General features: G+C 53.5%; 8 protein-coding genes across 8 annotated transcripts; 4 read left to right on the top strand and 4 right to left on the bottom strand.

Moving 5' to 3' along the window:
* Positions 1 to 423: 423 nt before the first annotated feature.
* BO72DRAFT_395643 (putative endo-1,4-beta-glucanase) lies at positions 424 to 1,533 on the bottom strand. Its single transcript, XM_040942003.1, has one exon. It carries the CDS (start codon positions 1,525 to 1,527, stop codon positions 724 to 726), a length of 804 nt encoding a protein of 267 aa, XP_040805806.1. The 5' UTR covers positions 1,528 to 1,533; the 3' UTR covers positions 424 to 723.
* A 1,922-nt stretch (positions 1,534 to 3,455) lies between these two features.
* BO72DRAFT_455133 (FAD/NAD(P)-binding domain-containing protein) lies at positions 3,456 to 5,313 on the bottom strand (the record flags this gene model as incomplete). Its single annotated transcript, XM_040946220.1, has 2 exons — positions 3,456 to 5,212; positions 5,277 to 5,313. 2 exons carry the CDS (start codon positions 5,311 to 5,313, stop codon positions 3,456 to 3,458), a joined length of 1,794 nt encoding a protein of 597 aa, XP_040805805.1.
* A 1,457-nt stretch (positions 5,314 to 6,770) lies between these two features.
* BO72DRAFT_420563 (cytochrome P450) lies at positions 6,771 to 8,690 on the top strand (the record flags this gene model as incomplete). The annotated part of the gene is made up of 7 exons (XM_040942719.1): positions 6,771 to 6,966; positions 7,036 to 7,168; positions 7,236 to 7,427; positions 7,490 to 7,638; positions 7,684 to 7,940; positions 7,967 to 8,238; positions 8,288 to 8,690. The coding sequence occupies 7 exons, from the start codon at positions 6,771 to 6,773 to the stop codon at positions 8,688 to 8,690; spliced, it is 1,602 nt and encodes a 533-aa protein (XP_040805804.1).
* A 383-nt stretch (positions 8,691 to 9,073) lies between these two features.
* BO72DRAFT_524203 (MOSC domain-containing protein) lies at positions 9,074 to 10,004 on the top strand. The gene has a single exon (XM_040949848.1). The coding sequence runs from the start codon at positions 9,079 to 9,081 to the stop codon at positions 9,982 to 9,984; it is 906 nt and encodes a 301-aa protein (XP_040805803.1). The 5' UTR covers positions 9,074 to 9,078; the 3' UTR covers positions 9,985 to 10,004.
* Positions 10,005 to 10,838: 834 nt separating this feature from the next.
* Positions 10,839 to 11,794, bottom strand: BO72DRAFT_444289 (sulfotransferase family protein). The gene has a single exon (XM_040943774.1). The coding sequence runs from the start codon at positions 11,756 to 11,758 to the stop codon at positions 10,982 to 10,984; it is 777 nt and encodes a 258-aa protein (XP_040805802.1). The 5' UTR covers positions 11,759 to 11,794; the 3' UTR covers positions 10,839 to 10,981.
* A 1,748-nt stretch (positions 11,795 to 13,542) lies between these two features.
* Positions 13,543 to 15,967, top strand: BO72DRAFT_177796 (flavin-containing monooxygenase). Its single transcript, XM_040939451.1, has one exon. The coding sequence runs from the start codon at positions 13,872 to 13,874 to the stop codon at positions 15,852 to 15,854; it is 1,983 nt and encodes a 660-aa protein (XP_040805801.1). The 5' UTR covers positions 13,543 to 13,871; the 3' UTR covers positions 15,855 to 15,967.
* Positions 15,968 to 17,306: 1,339 nt separating this feature from the next.
* Positions 17,307 to 20,604, top strand: BO72DRAFT_177757 (chloride channel protein). The gene is made up of 4 exons (XM_040939450.1): positions 17,307 to 17,576; positions 17,673 to 19,908; positions 19,958 to 20,344; positions 20,391 to 20,604. The coding sequence occupies exons 2-4, from the start codon at positions 17,725 to 17,727 to the stop codon at positions 20,544 to 20,546; spliced, it is 2,727 nt and encodes a 908-aa protein (XP_040805800.1). The 5' UTR covers positions 17,307 to 17,576; positions 17,673 to 17,724; the 3' UTR covers positions 20,547 to 20,604.
* A 165-nt stretch (positions 20,605 to 20,769) lies between these two features.
* BO72DRAFT_474474 (dihydrofolate reductase) lies at positions 20,770 to 21,644 on the bottom strand (the record flags this gene model as incomplete). Its single annotated transcript, XM_040947268.1, has 1 exon — positions 20,770 to 21,644. Exon 1 carries the CDS (start codon positions 21,559 to 21,561, stop codon positions 20,770 to 20,772), a length of 792 nt encoding a protein of 263 aa, XP_040805799.1. The 5' UTR covers positions 21,562 to 21,644.
* Positions 21,645 to 21,728: the final 84 nt, after the last annotated feature.

Genomic DNA, 21,728 nt, shown 5'->3' with positions numbered 1-21,728 from the left:
ACGATAAGCAAACAACAATGCAAGACTAATCAATGCCGGTCTAGTGCACTCCACGAGCGGTCGGACCCCCCTCTTGACCCCGGTTCATCTGCTTGCACCACACCTGTCAGTATGATAGCAGATTGCTTCATGTGAACAACTCTCAGTAAGATGTATTAAGGAAACGTGCAGCCTGTGGGTCACTTTTCCGACCGCCCGTACCGCGCGATTGATAAGGACCAGGTTGGGTAAGATGCTGGAACAATCCGATCGAGAGCTGGAACACAGTACAGTAGCGTAGCTCCAACCCGTGATAAGCTGACGGATCCCGCTCTTACGCTATTGTCAAGCAAATTCTGTGAGGACTATTCACCGCCCGACCGCCTTCTTGCACCAACACACGGCAGACATGGGGGCGCACTACTGCCCGCAGGAGTCTACTAATGAGTATCTTACGGAGTCAAAGTGTATATTGCGCAATTCATTCACAGCATATCCGTTGAGTTTATTTTGAATGAATGTGGTATACTGACACTTCCTGTTGGCAACTATATGTACGAACGAGTGGTGGTAGAAACATTCGCAACAAGAAATCGCCCTGTTTGGCAAAGGAGAAACAGAACCCCTTCATGCGCTCCAGAAACAGCTATAGTTCATCTCTTCACTCCAGCAACAATCTCACAACAATCTGGTCAACCGAGTCTGTACTAGACACGACGGTTGTCAAACGTTTGCGGTCGCCGCTCAAGCTGTGGTTGTCACTGCCGTGCCCGAGGCGGTAATGGTGGAGCTCGACTGAACGAGGGAGACGGCCTGGGGGATCAGGGTCGGGCCAGGAACAACATAGGTGGAGAGCGACTGGTAGATATTGACAAGAATCCCAGCGTCTGTGGATTTGTACAGCTCCGTGCCCAGGACTCCGGAAGGCTGGACCGTGCCGGTTCCAGTAACCTGAAGGTTGAAACATTGCATGTAATTCTGGGCTCCATTCTCACTTCCAGCTCCATGCAGAGCAATCAACTCGTGACGCAGCACATAGTATCCTGGCGCGATACTTGCCGGAATCTCCACCAGCCAGGAGTTGTTGTTGGCGATGAGCTCATCGTCTCCCCAAATACCAGGAGGATTGCTCTCATCCACCAAGCCAACACCATCGATCTTGAAGAACTCGAGGGTGGTCTTATCGACTGTCTCGCAGCTGGAGCCACAGTTGGCTAGGTAGCTGATGACGGGACCATGGTGGCTGTCAGGCCAGGTCGTCCATTGGAGGCTGATCTTGTCTCCAGCAGCAACGACTGCATGGCCTCTGGCATTCGTGGCGCTCAGATGACAAATCACATCATCTGTGTCGTATGCATCAGGGGAGATGAAGCCGTTAGCTGTGTTGGGTGTTTGCCATGCAACCACCACCGGAGGGTTGGAGTTGTAAGGGTCCGAATTGATGTCCCATCCACGGTAGGACACCCCGTTGATAACGATGTTTGACACATGACCATGAGCAGCTACGCTCGTAGCAGCTGAAAGAAAAGAGATGAGTTTGACAAGCATGTTGATGCAGTTTTTCGTCGGATCGATGCTGACACGAGCTTGTTATAGATGAGTCTGTCGATTCAACTGTCTTCACCAGGACGAGTACGACCTTTATATCTTCATCTCCCTCGGGAACTTCCACTACATTCTTTCATCTCTTCCAGAACCCGATTCACGGAGCTTTCCCCTTAAAGAGTCCGCGGCGTGCGACCTATAGAGCCAAGAGCTACGTGTATCCCGCTGACTGAGAACCAAGGACGGGATCGTGTGCTCGAGCATACGGGCGAGGAAAGATACTTCAGCAAGAAAGACTTCGAAGATTTGTCTTGCGACTCCAGAGCCAAGGCCTTGGAATACCATCTCCGCTCGTGTATGGTAGGGTTTTGTGGCCAGCCAAGAGAAAAGCCGGGGTAACTGACGCAAGAATGTGCAGCATTTTCACGTTGACGAGCTCAGTGCAGGTCTGAAGACGTGGCTGGGTCCTTGTCGGCTGCTCTTCAAGACTGAGGTGCTCATCAGAACTAAGCTTGATTCCCCACGGGGGGGTGGTCGCTCGGTCGTAAGTCGCTCCGGCCAAGACAGATCTCCGGTCCGCTTCGAGAATGGAAAGCTCCGCCGTATACATTTGTGCCATTATGGTTATACTGAAAGGAATGATCTAGTCTTACCATGACGAGCATCTCTTCTCTGTGGTTTGAAGTCCGCAAAAGGTACGAAGGACTGCACGAAAAAGAGCAAGCGTTGGCCCTCCGCACCAGCACTTATCAACCACTCAAGACAAACAAATCGGCGAGAAGAAGTACTGTATGCACTGAGATGTACATATAAATGTACCTGCAGATCACTTTCCCCGCGCATGGCTAAATTACCGGACGGGCTTCGAATTAACCATGGACAACGGATAAGCGGGATTGCCTCCGACGGCGGACAGGGCTCAAGGGCTTGGCTGCACCGAGAGGGAGAGTCATCTGCACGTTTGCCGTGAAGAGATGGCATGTCGGTTGGGTGCGTTGATTTTCAATAGGTTCTGCATCTGAATTTGTAAGACTTGTCCGGTGCATGCTTTTTTTGAGTGGGGCACCAACGAGGGTCCGTCGACGTTCATCTGCCTGGCTGAGTGCGGACCGAGCTGAGTACTGTAAGCAATACAGGAGCAAAAGCCAAAAAATAAGGCAAAAACATACAACAGAAGGGATTCGCTGGTGGTCACCCACCCAACTACTAACCTCCCGGCGTGTGGCTTAAGTACGGCTGAGCGGACGGGAAGCCCTGTTTTCCACACCCTGTGGTCGTATGTGCTCAGATTCTGCCAAAGGGGTACTATATAGACAAAGGACAACGGTTTGGTCGATCTAAACAGCCCCGTCTACTCTAACACCTCAAACCCATATTCTGTTATCGATGATCTACAGTTGAATCGATACCTGTAGGCTTACGAACACATGTGTCATGCAGGTCTGAGTGTGGAATTGCTTGATTTGGTCATTGTGCAGGCTGAACGCGCCCTCGGCGGACGATGAGGTCTGGTCTGCGTCCGCATGGCGGCGCATTTCTACACAGCCTTGCTGGCGAGGCGAGCCGCTGCGGCGGCGGCACCATCGGTGAACGGTCGAGTCGGTACACAACAGCAATCGGGGGCTGGTGGCGCGGGCGGCGCGGGCCCTCCGGGATGCGCTGCTGCGGATTCGGGGCGAGTTCCTAAGAGATCCGACGATGTGGGCACTCTGTATTCATGATTCATGTTGGTGCGTAGAATAGCTGGTTTGCGAACTCGGTGGGCGGGATAGCTTTTTGGGTATGCCTTTCCTTCGCGCTCAAGCAGAGGGAGTGGGATGGTTCATGAGCCAATGAACCAGGAAGCGAGGGTTCCCCTGTAATGAGAAGCCGTGGTGTGGGACAATTGATCTTAATATAGAAAAAAAGGTGAATGAATGCAGGCGAACTACTCAAACCTTCTCCCCTCCCCTCCACAACCGCAACCACTCCCCTACAATCCCACAATAATCCTCGGGCCCATAACTCTCGAACCACTCGCGCAGCACCCCGTCCTTCCTTCTGACCCGCAAGCCCAGATCCTTCAACAACAGATCCACATACGGCAGGCCCTCGTAGAAGGCGATCGGGAACCGGTGCCCGAAGCTCCCGGGGTACCGCCACTGCGAGAACTGTGAGTGCAGCAGCGTGTCCCGCCAGATCTGGTCGGGGGTGCCTCGGCCTACTGGTAAGGATGTGGTGGGGTTGTCTGAGCGATTGTCATCGTCACCACCACCACTACTGCTGAAATACGCCGTGAGCCAGAGGGCTTGCGTCTGCGCGCACACGGCGTTGAGGGTCGTTGCTACGAAGCCGGCGAAGCCGATGCTGCGGTCGTTGATGAAGGCCGGGGGCACCATGAAGCGGTAGAGGCGCCAGGGGGCGTCGTCGCGGTGTGGCACCTTTGTGTCTGCGGCGGCAGCAGCAGCAGCAGCAGCGGCGACAGCGTCTTTATCCATGATACCGTTGTTCAGGAACTGGAATTGGAGGAGGATCTCGCAATCGATGCGCTCAGCCTGCGGGTTGCGCGCGCCCTGGGTGCGGGGGAAGCCCATTTGCTCGTGGACTTCGGCGGGCAGGAACTTGATGGTCGGCCAGTGCTGCCAGCCCCCGGAGACGATTAGGGCGTCGACGTCGAGGGAGCACCCGTCATGCAAGTGAACGAGGCCCGGGGCAGCGAGATGGTCGATGTCGGCCGTGTGGATCTGGATCATGCCGCTGTCGATGTACTGGAAGAAGTCGGGCGGGTAGTTGCGGGCGCTGAAGCCGCCGGCTGGAGTGAACGGCTTGATGGCCTGGGGTTGCAGCTTGCGGGTCTCGGCGCTGCGGACGAGGGCCGGGTCCTGCAGGCACGTGGTGCTGAACCAGGTCCAGAGGTGTCGCGAGATCCACTGGCCCATTGTCGTGCCCTGCAGGAAGCGCGGCATCCAGCCGCCGCCGTTGCCGTCCGGGTCGCCCCAGGGGCAGGGGCTTAGCCAGGTCATGCACCGCGTGGTCACAATCTTCTCCATCCAGAGGCGGAAGGGCGTGGCTTGTGCCGGTAAAAGGCGCGCGGGCCCGTGGCCGGACTTGCGCAGGATCCAGTGCACCCGGGTGCCTAGGGAGGCGAACTGGTAGGCGGCGTCCCAGGCGGATTTGGAGCCTCCCATCACTGCAACAGCTTTCGCGGTGTTGTATAGCTCGTGGTGACTGGCAAGGTCTCTGCAGTGGAGTAGTGGACGCTCGAAGGATGAGGCGCCAGGGTATTGGGGCATAACAGGCTCGGAGGCCAGGCCTGTTGCGACGATCAGACGACGTGTGTTGATCGTGATGGGTTGCTTGTCTTGAATGGCTGAGATGGACCACGACCCGTCGGAACATTTCTCCACGGTTTCAACACGGCACGAGAGACGGATACGGCGGTGGAGATCGTACTGCGTTGCGAAGGCCTCGAAGTACTTGTACACCACCTCACCTGGTACATGTTGGTGCCACTTCACACCGAAGCGTGCCTCAGACATGGGAAAGTCGCTGTACGCATAGCTGCCCGCGATACTGTTTGTCTTGACGCCGCGGCACAGCCTATCCCGGCCCCACACTCCTCCCACGGAACGACCCGCTTCAAGAATCTCCACAGTAGCAGTGGGATTGACATCTAGATACGTTTTCGCGGCCATGAGGCCATACAGGCCTGATGCATATCACGACAGCTGATTAGTGGAACACATCCGCCTCGGTGACAATGTGCGGCTTACCAGCGCCAATGACCACCATACCGTTCATTTCTGCCATGATTACCGTAGATGCGAGATATTTTAGATTTGATAAGCTTGTTTCTGGGATCACTGGGCTTATCATACAACCTCGTCGCTTCTTATCCCTCCCAGCAGAAGTGCTTCGTTGCTCCTAGCCTCATTTCATCATACCTGATTCAAACTGATACTTCATGGAAATCAAGTCTCATGCTGTGTAAATCAGGTTATTGAAAGTTATTGCCTGCGCGGATCAGGTTCTCGACGTTCCATACTTCTCAGCCGAGGAATAAGGTCAAACCTTCCACAGATCATGGTACATTCAGCTCTGGATGATACTTCGGAATCCAGCGGATGAAGTCACAATGGCGACACCCGTGAACTGTCGTGTATGTTCGCGAAACCTGATCCTTGCTATTGTGATGAAAGCAGACGGACTAGAAGAGTAGGGCTTTGCGAGGGCCCATTCTTGTCACGAGGAGACAATGCATAGTTCAGAAGTTGCAGGCAGTGACCCGAGCCAAGTCTCAAAGCCATGGCTACTGCAATTGATTGACTTTGAGCCTGACTGTGGAGCAGTTCCTGATGCAGGAATCGCTCATAGTGAACTGAATCATGATACCGGATTCAAGAGTTGGCCAGAAAATCCCGACTGCGAGTCCGTGCGTACCCAGCTCACGGGGAATGGTACCCTCAACCAAGAAAGCAGACCCCGAGCCTAGGCCACAGTCAAAGCGCGAGATCTACAGATATCTTCAGCATTGGCAGATTCGCATCACGGATTAAGAATCCGCCAACGAGCTCGGTGGCCGTCAAAGAGAGTTTCTTCACGACTTGAGCCGCCTATGAACACTCACGATTAGCGACCACTCGACAGCACTCGACAGCCGAAACAGTTTCCTCACAGTAGCACCATGCACTATGACAACACGTTCGTCAGAACCTTGAACCTCTTCCCTTCGATGATAAACTTTATCACACACCATAAACGGTTCAGAGAGTGAACATGGCGCCAGTTGACTCGGCGTGGCCTGTGCCCAGTTTGCGGGACTCTAATGTTGTCAACTTTGGCAGAGGCAACTGAATCCGCTTGGCAAGTCTTTCGTGTTGTTGGAAGATGCTTCTTACGCTGGAGATAGCCTTTCTTCAAGAAAAATGTTGGTCGAGCTGCACTTGTGATATGAGGGATTTCTGGGCCAAGATTTCTGCCCAATGCAGCTCCGCTCCCTCCCCGCGGTAGCGGCTGAAGTCGCCTTCTGCAGGCCGGCATGCAGAGCGACCAAAGCGTTTGGAAATCGGAAAGAAACCTATCTGGCTGGGCTCTGAACCCGGTTGTCGATCAGCCAGCGGCCTTGTTCGCGATACGTTGAATCGCGGTCAATATGGCTATAAAGGGACCAGGCGCATAGAGTAGGCACTGTTGATGGAGTAGACCTGCTGCAAGATATTCGCTAGGTTTGCATCTGATTTCCATATCCGATCGTCGCAATGTTCCATATGACAGACCTATTTGTTTTGTTCCCCGCTATCATAAGTCTCTACTTGGTTGTAGCTCTAGCGGGACGCTGGCGCCACAGGCCCCCTCTTCCACCCGGACCTAGGAGCGTGATTCCCTGGATTGGAAATCTCGATGCTCTACCAAAAGGTGGTCAGAAGGAGTACCTTCACTGGCTGCGCCATCGTGATCTATACGGTGAGTATACAGCCTAACCAAGATAGCCGTGAAAGGTTTACGCCGTGCGGAGTTGACATGCCAGCAAAGGCCCAATTAGCTCCGTCACAGTCATGGGTCGAACGTTTGTGATATTGAACGATGTTAGTTTGGCCTTTGAGATGCTCGAAAAGCGAGGGGCCATCTATTCATCCAGACCACGGCAGGTGTTTTGTGGTGACATGTATTTCCCCTTTCTCCGTGGTATATGCACGGCAACGACAAGTGAGCAAATGACCAAACTCTATCAGGATTGGATGGAGCCAATCTGTAGCTCTGTCACCTTACTCGGAACGGCTGCGCATTCATAGGAAGAATACGATGCGTGTGCTTGGTTCGCCAACCGCAGCGGCTCGATTTGAACCCGTGCAGGAGAAAGAGGCCGCTCATTTTCTCGCCCGCATACTGGAAAATCCCGATGACTTGGTAGAACACATCCGAAGGTTCGTCATCCTGCATGAGCTTCTTGCATACAGAAATGAGCTGACAAGAATTTTTGTCCAAGCGAAGCAGGATCATTCATTCTCAACCTGGTTTACGGATACAAGACGAACAAACAAGGTTCAGATCCTCTAGTTGAGTTGGCGCATAAGGTAATGGAGGAGTTTGCACAGGCTTCTCTTCCCGGGGAGTACTTGGTGGATTTAGTGCCATGTTGTATGTACTCCTTCTTCTTTCGTAAAGAGAACTAATCAGGAGCAGTGCGAGTTCTCCCAGACTGGATACCGGGAATGAATTTCAAGAGAGTTGCAAAGCGCTTGCGACAGAACCTGACGAGAATGACTGAGCTACCTTATGCATTTGTGCGGCATAAGATGGAAACCCCACAAGACTCGGATTGCTTTCTATCGCAATTGTTACGCGCAGCCAATGACGAGTCTAGCCACAAATGGACGGCCTTGTCGCTCTACAGCGCAGGAGCTGACACTGCATGTTGTCCCACTTCACAACAGTGGGTAGAAGTATTGCTGACACGCTGTAGACTGTATCAGCTCTTTCAACCTTTATTCTCGCAATGACTCTGTATCCTGATGTCCAAGGAAAGGCGCAAGCTGAGGTCGACGAGGTGATCGGCAAAAACAGGCTTCCAACTTTCAATGATCGTTCGGAGCTACCCTACATCGATGCGCTCGTGAAAGAAGTCCTTCGATGGCATCCGGTCACTCCAATGGCATTACCGCATACCAATGTGGAGAGCGATAGCTTTCATGGGTACTTTATCCCGAAAGAGTCAATCATTCTGCCCAACGTCTGGTAAGCCTCCTTCCGGATATCTCAGGCTCATACGCTCACCTGTTGGAAGGGCGTTTATGCATGATCCGCACACTTACAATGACCCGATGACATTCAAGCCTGAGCGTTTTCTGTCATTGGAGGGTAAGAGCCCGGAGCTTGATCCGCGGAAAATGGCATTCGGCTTCGGGCGGCGACTTTGCCCCGGACGTATACTGGCAGAATCGTCAATCTTCATCATCGTTGTGCAGTTTCTGGCTGTATTCGAGGTCAAAACAAGGCAAAGTAGCCAGGATGAGAAACACAAGCAAATGACCCCGGAGTTCCAGCCAGGGGTTATCAGTCACCCAGCGCCATTTGACTTTCGGGTTCGAGCGCGGAGTCCACACTGTGAAGCGTTGATCCGTAGTTCCCAGGAAGCCCACCCATGGTTGGAAAGCGATGCACATACACTGGCGCATCTTGGTTTCTGATAGAGTTCTGTGGCCATGCAGGCTGATATCACAGGATCAAAATCCTTGTATTGCGATGTGATGTAATCGGTTGACATTATGGGTAGACGCCCTAGATTCAAGGATGATCATGTATGTGTGGGTAAATGTCAGGGGAGTGAGAGGTCATTGTATCTAATTACCTTGTTCGTGAATCTTGCGTGTTTGTTTGCCCCAGCCTTGATTTCAGACATGCAACTGTGGTTTTGCGCTTGGCAGAGCCGTTACCTTGTTTGCGTTGTCATGCAAGCCGAGATTGGGGGCGGGGACCAAGCATAGTATAGGTACTAAGCCTTCAAGCCTGTTAAAAGACGGCCTTCGCCACGAGTTGTGCTGGAAAGTTCATGTCCCCAGAAAAAGGTCATCTATCATGTCTGATTTCTTAAATGAATCCAATTCTGTGGCTCCACTGCCTGCAGACGATATTGTGTCATGTGTGCGGATTGGCAAAGTCAAACAACTGGGACCAGGGTCTGTGACTTCAGCCATCGAGAAGTCACCATGTGCGGGCAGGGTGTATGTCACCGACCAGGGTATGACTGGCGATGAACAGGCGTACGAACACCATGGTGGGGTCGATAAAGCCTTGCATCAATACTGCTCTCGTCACTACGAGGCCTGGAAGCGAGAGGTTCCCGAGCGAGCACACTTGTTCAACGTGGGCGGGTACGGAGAGAATATTTCAGCACACTCCTTCGATGAGACCAACACCTGCATCGGCGATATCCTTGAGATCGGTTCTGAAGACGTTCTAGTCCAAGTCAGTGAGCCCCGACAGCCATGTTTCAAGCTAAATCGCCGCTTTGAGTTCGCGCAAGCTTCAATCCGAACGCAAACGACCAGACGGACCGGGTGGTATCTGCGCGTCTTGAAACCGGGTTTCATACAGGCTGGTGATCGTATTCGATTAGTACGTCGAATCAACCCCAGATGGTCGATTAGCGAGGTGGGGAAAATCCTCTGGGAAGATCGAAAGAATATCGAGTCATTGAAGGAACTCAGTGACCTGCCTGGGCTTGGCAGAGAGATTGCACAGGTATTTCGCCGGCGCCTTGCCACTCGAGAGGATGAAGATATGCTGTTTCGTCTAAACGGCGAGGCCTCAATGTGGGAGGAGCCAAGGAGTTGTGGAGCAGCCAGGACAGTGAACTTGGTCATTCTTGTCAAAGTGTTTCTATTCGTTGGGGCTGTGTTTGGGTTATGGATTGTACTGAGGCGGGTTGTGGTCCATCTAGAGGTCAAGGATAATCGGGACAGTGTGAATAGTGGACTGTGAGAATAAAAAAGAAGATGAGCTAATAGGAAATAGGTATTGTGAGTTGCGATGTTCCCGTTCCTCATCCCGGAACCGATGCTTACCAATCTCCGTAAACCAAGAATTGCAAAATAAGCAACTCGTTCTCCGGGACGTTATACTAAAGGCAAAGTAAAGCAAACTTCGGTGCGGACATGCAAAATAGGGCACCATCGCATCCGGGTGAGCCGAGGACGTTAGATCGACGTAGTAGATTGTAGAGGCGGCATCCCCCCGACTCTCTTGACAGCTGCCAAATGCCAGATGGGATCCTGAATAATTTAAACCACCCCCCCCCCCCCCCCTCCCCCTCCCCCGAATGGTGGCGAGAGATGTCTTGCTTGATCATTCTGCACTGGACGACTTGTCCGCATTTGTTGAGGAGTAACCAGTGGTTTGGTTTCAGATTCACAAATCACCTGTCGAGGCAGTCGATCCACAACCATCTCTTCGGTGCCAAATGCATATGCGACATTCGACAGCTTCAAAACGCGCGTCTGCACCCGGCTCTACTGTCCATTGCACGGACTAGTTCCTGTCTCGGGGAGATGGAATTTGGATTTTGCTGACTTCAACAGTACCCATCAATACAAGAAAGAGCGCGTGTTGGTTACGCCTGAAGGCGATCGTCACCAGCACTGGGTAGAAGTGCAAGGCCAGCGAAGAAACAGTGCTAGCGCAGCCGACGACATAGCAGCGGCGGTTTGATGTTCAAAAAAGCATGGGATCGGAGCATGTTCCTGTTAAGGCATAGTAGGCACAGCCACACTTACTCCAGGGGTGGAAAACAGCGCAGTGCATACAACTACAGCATAATATACAACAAATTGTCGTCAGGAGAACACCTCCATCCCTCACTCACGCGGTCTGGCAATTTCCTGGACATAACAGAGCTCTGCAAAGCGAGTCAAATCAGATACCCATGCTCAAACGCCAATGTTGCAGACTCCAACACAGTTCCAATCTTGCAAAACATGGTTTACCCCCTTTTGACCCACCAAGCCGTGCCCATCACAAGCACCCCTGTAATCACCGCCCATCGCATCAAACCCTTCCTGATGTAATGCGCCGCCGCCCGCTCCATCGCCTTGGAATCATTGATCTTGGGAAACGGCACATCCTTGGGGACCTCCTTCCCCAAGCCCCGACAGAGCGGCTCCCACCCGTCCCGAACATCAACCACCACCAACCGATCCGCCGGGACCACCTCCCTCAACCACTCCAGATGGCGCTGGTAGACCCACGCTTTATCCTGCGCTTTGCCATCGTAGACTCGCGCCCACTGCGCTCTCACCAACGAGATGAAGGTCATGAAATGTCGCATCCCGGGCAGGGGCAGTAGGACGGCCCACAAGAACCACGGGGCCACAACCGAGGAGAGCGTGTCGATGCTCTGACTCCAGGCCTGCGGATCGCGCACCGTGACGACCACTTTAGCGTCCGGGTAGAGCGTAAGCAGCTCGGGTACCAAGTGTGAAGCGGGCGCGTCCGTGATGGCGGCGTAGCCGGTGGTGAGGGAGTGGAGGAGTGACAGCGTGTGGTCGGTGTCATTGCGCAGCCATGTGCGAAGAAGGTGGTTCCAGCGCGGGAGCTCCGTGGGCGGGCCGAGGGTGATCTGCGTGCCGCCGTGGTAGACGGGGCCCTCCAGGAGGATGGAGAGGGCGGCGCTGAGCGAGGCAGTGCCTGTGCGGGAGAGACCGGCGCCGATGACTTGGATGGTGGTGTCGGGCTTGGGGGTGGAGGGAGATTGGCCCATTTTCAGCTGGAATAGTAAATAGTTGTTGCAGTGGACAAGGATGGATTGGGTGGGAAGGGAGGAAGTGGAGGGGTAGGGATGGTTTAAATAAACCGTGCCCCTGGATTTGGCTATGCTACCATGATATGTCAATTTCTGAATCATAGCCGCATCATCCCTGCAATGTAAATGTTTGGCAGGGGCCGGCGGGAAGATCCGTCGGTTTCGGTCCAGTAAGCTGGTCTCTGGCGTTTGACACTCTACTAGTATGAAACTTAAGACATAATTTCATATGCGACAGGCTCCAGCGAAGATGACACTGCGCAAATGGCCCGGATCTTACCGTGGTTGTTTCCCCTCTTACTACCGGTCAATTGTTGCTTGGTTGAGATACAAGCACCTCGCCATGTGACCGCGCGGGGACTTTCTCTCAAGGATTACGGTGCCAGAATCGAACCGAAACCAGTCTGGAGGGTGATAAATCCGATTTTGATCCCTGTTTGCTGCCAATTGTCTCAGCAGAATCCTAGGCAATGATTATGCAAATGGGCATACCGTGACAGTGAAAAGTCGACTCCAAACATCAACAGAGCATGATGGATAAACCACTGGCGAGTGGTGGTTGATAAGGGGACTAGTGGGGTCAGATGATCCGGCCACTATAGCTGGTACTGGTCTTCCAGCTCGATTCCCACCGGTTACGCCCATTCCTCTACAGCAACCAGTTGACTTCAACAGGCTCTACGTGAAGAGGAGTTTAGGAGGATTACAGTGGCCTCCGGATGAACAGTGGCGGGATCAATGTCGGCATCGGGCTGGGACATCGTATGATATTTACTGGAGGTACGATACCTGAATCTGGGAATGGTCGAGAGTTTGAGCGTTTGTGGGATTTGGTCGGAGCTAAGGTGTTGGAAGCATTTGCTGCTTGCTTGTTGGGTTTGGTTTGTAACAGCCCTTGATCATTTGCTCAGATCGGGGTCATCATGTCAACAATACCTTCTGGATAGATAGGATGCACCTCAGTGATCGCTCAGTAAGACCGGTTCTTTATACCTCGAGCATCGAGTCGATTCCATTCTTATTGAGGCATCTCGGCCTAGATTGTCTGATCATGGAGTTCACTGCATTCACAGAGTGTTGCTGGTGAGGTTACCATGATCGATTTAGTCTTAGAGTAGCTGCATTCAACACGGATAATATTATATGGATTCTCAAGTCTAGATAATTAGGAGTGGAACGAAGTGTCCCACTGCCTGAAAAAGGGAACCTCTTTTAACTGTGAGATGCTTTCCATAAGTCAGTCCCCTCGAATTCACACAATTCGTTCGGGTGAACGCGCATAATAATTGCACCCATACCTCCTCATCTATCCTCCTCTGCACTTCCTCCATTGGCAAAGAACCACACCACACCAATATCAAAAATCAGACGGCAAAGCCCGTCCCGGCCTCAGCCTCGGCACCCGTGGCGCAATGAACCAAAAGCTCAAGCACAGGAAAAGGTGATGATTTTGACTCAAGCAGCCAAGCAATCCACTCACTGTCGGAAACTTATGGCACTGGACAACTTCAACGATGTGGACTTTGATACCTATTAAACTTAGTTCCAGTTGGCACTCTCCGCCCCGTAAGCAAGTAGACGAAAGCTCCAACCATATCGCGAGCCCCACTTACTTTCTGGCAGGGGTGCAGGGTAAGCGCTTAGTGCTTATTTCAGCTGAGCTGTTCTTTGTCGATCCCACCCACAGCCCTTTGGGGATTGCTGCCAATGAGACAGCGGTAAGACTTTAAGGCTATAGAGCTGTGTGACGTCGCTCGAGTACCTAAATTCTTCTGTTGATTGGACTGGAAAAGGCTTTGCCGTCTAACTTGATTGCTGACCTCGACCGGAGCTGAACCCGTTAATCTCTCGTTGTTGTACGCCACCGAGATATTCTTACTCAGCCCTAATAGTTATAGTTAACAGCAAAGAGCTTATACCTTCTGAGGGTTAGTGGTGGGCCTTGGGCATGGATATACTAGCACAAGGGTGACTATAAAACCAGGGAAAGCCTCTGCTGCAATGGTGTAAGTAACGATCTTCACTTCCAGCCATCCCATCAAGTGCAGGCACATCATTGTAGCGTCCAGAGATGATTGAAACTACTTCTTCCACGCTTGCTCCTACTACAGGAAAGGCTACTGCTTCCCCCAGCCTTCCAGACATCTCTCCATCCGAGATGCAAAAGATCCAGCAACGGTACGCCGAAGAGCGCGACAAGCGTCGACGTCCCGAGGGCCTATCACAGTACATCAGCCTGGCCTCAGCCGAGGACCCTCAACTGAAACGTCTCCTACATGATCCGTGGGACGATGGAACCGCTCCCTCTGTGGCCCTGAAGGAAGGGGCCCGCTTCAAGGTGGTCATCCTGGGCGCCGGGTTCGGCGGGCTCCTGTTCGCCGTCCGACTCCTCCAAACCGGCTGCTTCCGCCCGGAGGAGATTGTCCTCGTCGACGTGGCGGCGGGCTTCGGGGGGACGTGGTACTGGAACCGGTATCCGGGACTGATGTGTGATATCGAAAGCTACATCTACTTGCCCTTGCTCGAGGAGACGGGATACATTCCCAAGCGGAAGTACGCTTCCGGGGAGGAGATTCGCGAACATGCGCAACGTATCGCCGCGCACTGGTCGCTGGAGGACCGCGTCATGTGGCGAACGCAGGTGAACCAGTGTTCTTGGAGTGATGAGTCTGCTGAATGGACGCTCAATATGACTCAATTTCCGCCTCCCTTGGATAATGATGGAACCAAAGGCGAATCCTTTTCAGCGACCGTCCATGCGGACTTTGTGATTCTCGCACCTGGGCCACTGAACATACCCAAGGTGTCTGAGTTCGCTGGTTTCGATTCCTTCCAGGGCTCCCGTTTTCTGGCATCCCGGTGGGATTACGACGTTACTGGGGGTAGCCCCGAGACCCCTGTCTTAAGTAAATTGGGGGGCAAACGAGTTGGGATCATCGGCACCGGGGCAACTGGCATCCAGATTGTCCCTGAATTAGCCAAATGGTGTCAACAGTTGTATGTCTTCCAGCGGACGCCCGCGCAAATCGGTGTGCGATACCAACGCTCCACAGACCTAGGCGAGTGGACCAAGAACGTCGCCACGGGACCTGGTTGGCAAATGGCGCGGTTCCGCAACTTCGTCTCCTTTACGTGTGACACGCAGCCTCCACCCCCCGTCGATTTGGTGGCAGATGGATGGACTAGCTTTCGTTCTTTGCAGGTCCTCGGAGGCGGAGGCAGTCCGGTCAGCATGGAGGAGATCCCCGCTCATATTAGCAAGATGCACGCTTTTGACCTACCTCGAGCCGAGCGCATCCGGGCCCGCGTCGACGAGATAATTCATGATCGGACGGTAGCCGAACAGCTGAAAGCGTGGTATCCCAGCTGGTGCAAACGGCCCTGCTTCCACGACGAGTATCTGCCGACCTTCAATCAGCCGCATGTGCGACTGGTCGATACCAACGGCAAAGGGGTGCAAGCCATCACACCCACCGGAGTGGTAGCCAACGGTGAGCAGTTCGATGTGGACGTCCTAATTCTCGCCATGGGATACGATGTGAAACCGCTCGAAAGCCCTGGGGCGCGAGCGAAGGTCTCGGTGTTTGGACGTGCGGGTCGCAGTATGGATGAGAAATGGGTGCAAAGCCCCATGACTCTACACGGCGTCGCCACCAGTGGCTTCCCCAACATGTTCTTCTCGGGTGTTGGCCAGACAAGCTATTTCCCTTCATACACTGCGACGCTGGATACATGCGCCAAGCATGTGGCCTTCGTCATTTCCGAAGTTATTAAGCGGCAGGGTAGCGGCAAGATGACTATCGAAGTTACTCAGGATGCAGAGACAGCTTGGGGGCTGCGAGTCCAGGCCGGTTCTCCGGCCCTGGCGGCCTTGGCGGGTTGCACCCCGTCGTACTTGAATGCTGAAGGCAGCCTAGAAGACGTGTCGATGGAGGAAAGAATGAAGTTGGCGGCTTCTGCACGGTGGCCACACGGGATGGCCGATTGGATGGATGTTTTGGAGGAGTGGCGGGATGCTGGTGACTTGGCTGGGCTTCAGATCAGTGTCGTATAGAGACGGTGTCTGCGGTAGGAAATTGAAAACAAGAAGTTCATGGCAATGTCTCAGTCGGTAAATGTTGGGGAGGAGCACAGTCAAGATGTCGATCCGTCCCTCGCCCTGTAGCCTTAGATATGAGCGTTAGCACGAACCCAACTTACTCTAAAGTGGCATCCTTGTAGTGGCACTCGCGGTCTGGAGATTCCAGTTTCAACCTTTAGAAAAGGTACCAAGGCCTCTGTTTCATGCTCTAGCTTTTCCATTTTCAGATTGACCTCTCAGTTGGTCCTAAATTACCTCTCACTGTACTTCATCATTGGTACGTTCCTGATGTACTGTACCACTTCTCAGGCACGATCTCGTCCTTCTCCCTTGAAGTTGTGGTAAGTCTGCTCTCCGTTTTCGATTATCTTTCCGCCAGCGTGCCCTACTCATCATCAAACTTCTGGCGTGTTCGCGACGAGGCCTCGTGGTAAGAGATTGGAAGAACTGTCCAGATATTTGTGCTAGCGTCATTGCTGTGTGTCCTCGTGGCGATATTGGAGATAAATGGAGAGGGGCTTGCGCGGGACGCTTGATGGAGCAAGAGGAATGATTGGCGGTGATCTTGTTGATCAGGGTGATCGTCGTAGTGTTGTTACAGTAGAGACGGGTTGGAGAAGAAGTATACTAGGATTAGGTCCTTGGACTTTTGAGAATCGACTGGATACCAAGTTTTGGTGCATGGTAGAAGGCTCATGAGGAGGTCTGTTTTGGTGTTGCGTTGATGTTGGGCTAGTTTACAACATATACAAAATAGGCAAACGCAACAAAGGACCGGATGATGGACAAAAGGGACTCGGGAATCTACACTAGGTGCCGCATAGATCACACCACCCGTTTCTGACAAAACAGGGCCACATCAACCTTATATTAATATATAAACATGTCTAATTTATCTTTGTTAAGTTATGTACTATAAGCCAGCTATAAGCCAGCTAGGGGGTGAGTTGACGTAATGCAGCATTACAGGTGTCTGTCTGGGGTACAGCTGCCAAGAGGATCTGTGGCATGTTACACCAACAAGCTGACAAGCATACTACATAGCTGACAAGCATGGCTGTCGGGTGGAGGGACACGTGCCGTTTCCAGATGTCCGATGACATCTTGCCTTCCCTCCTTCACCAAAGACATACCCACAACACTATACTCCTAGTGGTGCTACTATGAAAGGACTGACCATCTCTCTCCACTGGGCAAACACCTTGTGGGCTTGTAGTGTGTGTCTGACCGCTGCTTGGGGGGTTGTTGGTCCCGGGTTTGTGACTCCCCAAACAGGCTTAGGCAGTCAGATGACGATCAGCGCGATGGGTCCCGAGTCCATCGCTTTCTCCTTTCGCTCTTCTCCCCGCCTCCATTCTTTTGACGGCCTGGTCTGTGTCTGTCACTACCTATGCATTTACTTCCCCTCCCCCCTCCTTTTCCTTTCAGCCTCTTATTTTAGTCTTTCTTTACTTTCAGCTGTACCATATTTTTGCTTTGTGTATAGTCTCATCCTCTCCGACGCTCTGTTGCTACTCTTTCCACTAGACATAACAATCGACCGCTCGGTTGCACTCACTTCCTTATCTCCGTGTCTCACCGCCGTCGACCGCTTCTTCTTGTTTGCATCCAAACACAGTCGAACTTTCGTCCGTGTCTCCACTCTGCAGTTGCCCGGCGTTGATGCGCGGATGGATATGTCCGTTATCGCAAAATGTTTGTTACCTTGAACTTCTCCTATCTACCCCTCCATCTGCCCCCCTGCCCTGCATTTTGGGTTCTTAGGAGTCGGGGTTAACTTTTACTTCTCAGACAGCCATCAGTAGGTCGGAAGCAGCCCTTGCTTCACCTCGCATCGCCGAAAATGCCTCGTTCTGTCCCTCAAAGGTTTCCCTCGGCTCCTTCAGACATCGAGCATGTCTCGATCGAAACCGATGGCCGAAGAACCAGCGCTCAAACGGCTCCTCCCTCGCCGTCCGCCTTTCGGCGCAGTCACAGTCACTTGTCTGAAGCCCACACCAGTTATGAAGCGCTGGAATCGCCTATGGAAGTAGGAGAGACGACCAGCTTGTTAGGCAAAGGGCACGAACACCGGCGCAATTTCCCGAGATCCTACACCAACATTTCTGGCAACTCGGGCCCCGATCTAAACTTCAGACATAGCTTGTTGGCGGGCAGCCTCCGGCGATCACGCCATCACAGCCGCGCTAATTCGCAAGCGATGCGTTTCAGCCGTCGCGACAGTGACCCCGCCGCGAGTGTCGCTCCCTCAGGCAAGGACGACATGACTGCCTCGTTCCTGGATGAACGGAGCTGGTACGATCAATTCACCTCGACTGATTGGGTCCATGATAGCATCGCGGACGGCGCTCGCCTACGAGAGTTACGGAGGCGGAAAGACATCCGGGGTCGCCTACTGGCATGGTTCGATGGCAGTCAGGGCTGGGTGCTGGTAGCGTTGATCGGCTGCATAACCGCGGCTATCGCCTTTTCCGTCGACGTGACGGAGAAATTTGTTTTCGATGTGAAGGAGGGTTTCTGCACCACACACTGGTTCCATAGCCGCCAAAGCTGCTGCACGGGAGGGCAAGAATGCCCCGCGTGGAGATCTTGGTCAAACATTTTGAGCCCATCGGGTAGCGAAAATCAGTGGGTCGATTACGGCATGTTCATTTTCTGGGTGATCTTACTCTCCATGATCTCTTGTGCGCTCACCTTACTCACAAAGACGGTGGTGCCATCATCCATCTCGTTGACGACTCTGGACGAAAACCTCGGAGCTGCGTCCTCGCGCGGTACGAAAGGGAAGACCGGAAATGCCAGCTCGCATGACTCGCCCAATGGTCTACAAGCACCGGGTGCTGTTATCCCTACCCGGCCTGCCATGACATACTACTCGGCGGCAGGGAGTGGAGTGGCCGAGGTTAAGGTCATCAACAGCGGTTTTGTCTTGCACGGGTATCTAGGCTTCAAGACTCTCGTCGTCAAGACTGTCGCTCTGGTCTTTAGTGTCGCGTCAGGCTTGAGCTTGGGTAAGGAGGGTCCATATGTACACATCGCGACCTGCGTAGGAAACATTTGCTGTCGCTTGTTTGCGAAATACAACCTGAACGACGGCAAGAGGCGTGAGGTCTTGAGTGCCAGCGCTGCCAGCGGTGTTGCGGTAGCTTTCGGGGCGCCTATCGGTGGTGTGCTTTTTAGCCTCGAGGAAGTCAGCTATTATTTCCCTCCGAAGACACTCTTCAGGACGTTCTTCTGCTGCATTGCAGCAGCCTTGTCTCTCAAATTCCTCAATCCCTACGGTACCGGCAAGATCGTCTTGTTTCAGGTTCGCTATCTTGGGGATTGGGAAATGTTCGAGATGGTCATATTCATCCTCTTGGGTGTCCTTGGAGGAGCAGCCGGGGCTCTGTTCATCAAAGCGTCGAGCGTCTGGGCGCGGTCGTTCCGACGCATTCCGATCATCAAGCGCTATCCCATGCTTGAGGTTGTTCTCGTGGCTTTGGTGACCGGACTTGTTGGGTTCTGGAATCGGTACACCAAGCTGCCTGTTTCCGAGCTGATGTTTGAGTTGGCCAGCCCGTGCGAGCATGTGTCATCATCACCCACGGGCTTGTGTCCCAGCGAAGACCGCATTGGCGATATTATTCGCTACCTGCTGGTCGCTCTCGTCATCAAGAGTCTGCTTACCATTGTCACATTTGGCATTAAAGTGCCTGCTGGAATTTACGTTCCATCCATGGTGGTTGGTGGTCTCATGGGCCGCATCGTTGGCCATGTGGCACAATACTTGGTGCTCAAATATCCAAACTCGTTCCTCTTCGGGTCTTCTTGCCCGGCCGTCGCTGGTATGGAGTCCTGCGTGACACCGGGGGTTTATGCCATGGTTGCGGCCGGTGCTACCATGTGTGGTGTCACACGCCTGTCGGTGACACTTGCCGTCATATTGTTCGAACTGACCGGTAGTTTGGACCACGTGCTCCCATTTTCACTGGCAGTTCTCTGTGCCAAGTGGACGGCAGATGCAATCGAACCCCGCAGTATCTACGTGAGTATCCGGAACCCTGCAATCATGGTCATTGTACTAACGTACGCAGGACCTCCTGACGGACATGAACGCGTATCCGTTCCTCGACAATAAACTCCAGCCCTTGTCAGATGGACAACTTGGCGATCTCGTCCGACCCCTGCGGGCCAGCCGGATTATCGACATTTCGGAGTCCTCCTTTGTGCCCGCGACGGAGCTGCGGTCGAAACTGCAGAATCTGCTTATGGCCGGTGAGCTCGACAGTGGCTTGCCGATTCTGCGTCACAACATTCTGACTGGGTTGATCCCTGCGCCCGACCTTGAATACGCTCTCGACAATCTTGAGGATGAGGAGAACACCCTGTGTCTGATGACGATGGATGTGTCCTCGGCTATCTCCGACAGTGAGGACCTGGAAAACACCGACTGGGTGGACTTTACTCAATACATTGATTTTGTAAGTCAGGTGATCTCTCTGCATGACACAAAGCTGATCCTTTTAGTCCCCGATGGCCCTGGACATCCATTCCCCGATTGATCTTGTGTATCAGTGCTTTGCGAAGCTGGGCCTGCGGTATCTGTGTGTTCTCCACGATGGACACTACGCCGGCCTGGTACATAAGAAAGCGTTTGTGAAGTATATGAAGCAGAACGAGTAGTTTGCTTTTCGGTGGATACGTGTTATGAATTGGTTTTGCGCGGTTATCTAGATTTGTTGCTGTAAATTAGCTCGGAGTTGGTTCAGCGTTTGTTGCTGTTGCATATGATCCTGTATTTAGAGCCTGGCTCCAGAATGGCGCCGTACATACCTTGCATACAGACTGTACATTGTCGCTTGCACTACCTCCACATTCCCTTCCCCTTCTCCCGGATAGAAACCGATTAATCCACCCGCCCATACCCCACCATCCTCACCCTCACCTCCCCCTCCACAATCCACTCATCGGTGACCGTCTCCCCCACCCACTCGGACACCTCCCTTGCACTCACCCTCCTCCACCCCCTCTCCTGGAGTAACTCCTCATCCACCGGGAAAAAAGTATCACACTCAAACACCCGCCCACGATCCTCCTGGAACGCCAGCTTCTCCACAAACGTCATCACAATCCGCACCCCGCGCGTCTTGACCCGCAACGCCGCACCATAGATCTCCGCCCCGCCAATCACAAACACCTGCCCCAGTTTCCCCTCCGCGCCGTACCTCGCCTCGAGCATGGTGAGTGATTCCTCCAACCCCGCGCACACGATCGCGTCGGTTTGCGGCCCTGGCGCTTGGCCCTGGCCCTGCCCAGCCGCACGCATTTTCTCCTCCTCCTTCCGCCGTTTCCCGTCGAGGTCGTGCTGCACGCGCCGCGCGACCTCCTCGACGGACCGCGTGATCACGGCGTTGATGCGTTTGCCGAGCGGGCGCAGCGAGGCCGGGATCGAGTCGTAGGTCTTGCGGCCCATCAGGATGGCGTTTGTGCTGCCGGTGGGAGAGTGGGCGGGCGGGCGCGAGGTGATGCGCGCGAAGAAGGACATGTCGGTTTTGATGCGCGGCCAGGGCAGGGTGCCGTTTTGGCCGATGCCGAGGCGGAGGGGGCCGGTTTGGTGGCCTGTGGTTGTTGTGGTGGGGGTGGAGGGGATTGGGGTGGTGGCGACTATGAGGGTTAGGGGGGGTGGTTTGGGGGGCATTTTGGGTGGGTTGTTGGGTGGGTGGTTGTGAGTGGTGGTTGTTGGTGGTGGTGGTGGTGAGGGTGAGGGTGGTTGCGTGGAGGTTATGGATGGATGGATGGGTGTGGAGGAGGGAAATTTGGTTATGGTTGGGTCGGGTTGGGTTGGCGGAGGTGGTGGTTATCGAT

The sequence above is a fragment of the Aspergillus fijiensis genome (genome assembly GCF_003184825.1).
Source record: "Aspergillus fijiensis CBS 313.89 unplaced genomic scaffold BO72scaffold_4, whole genome shotgun sequence".
NCBI classification, from domain to species: domain Eukaryota; kingdom Fungi; phylum Ascomycota; class Eurotiomycetes; order Eurotiales; family Aspergillaceae; genus Aspergillus; species Aspergillus fijiensis.
Note: the sequence above shows the minus strand (reverse complement) of the source record. Positions and strands in the feature narration are given on the sequence as shown.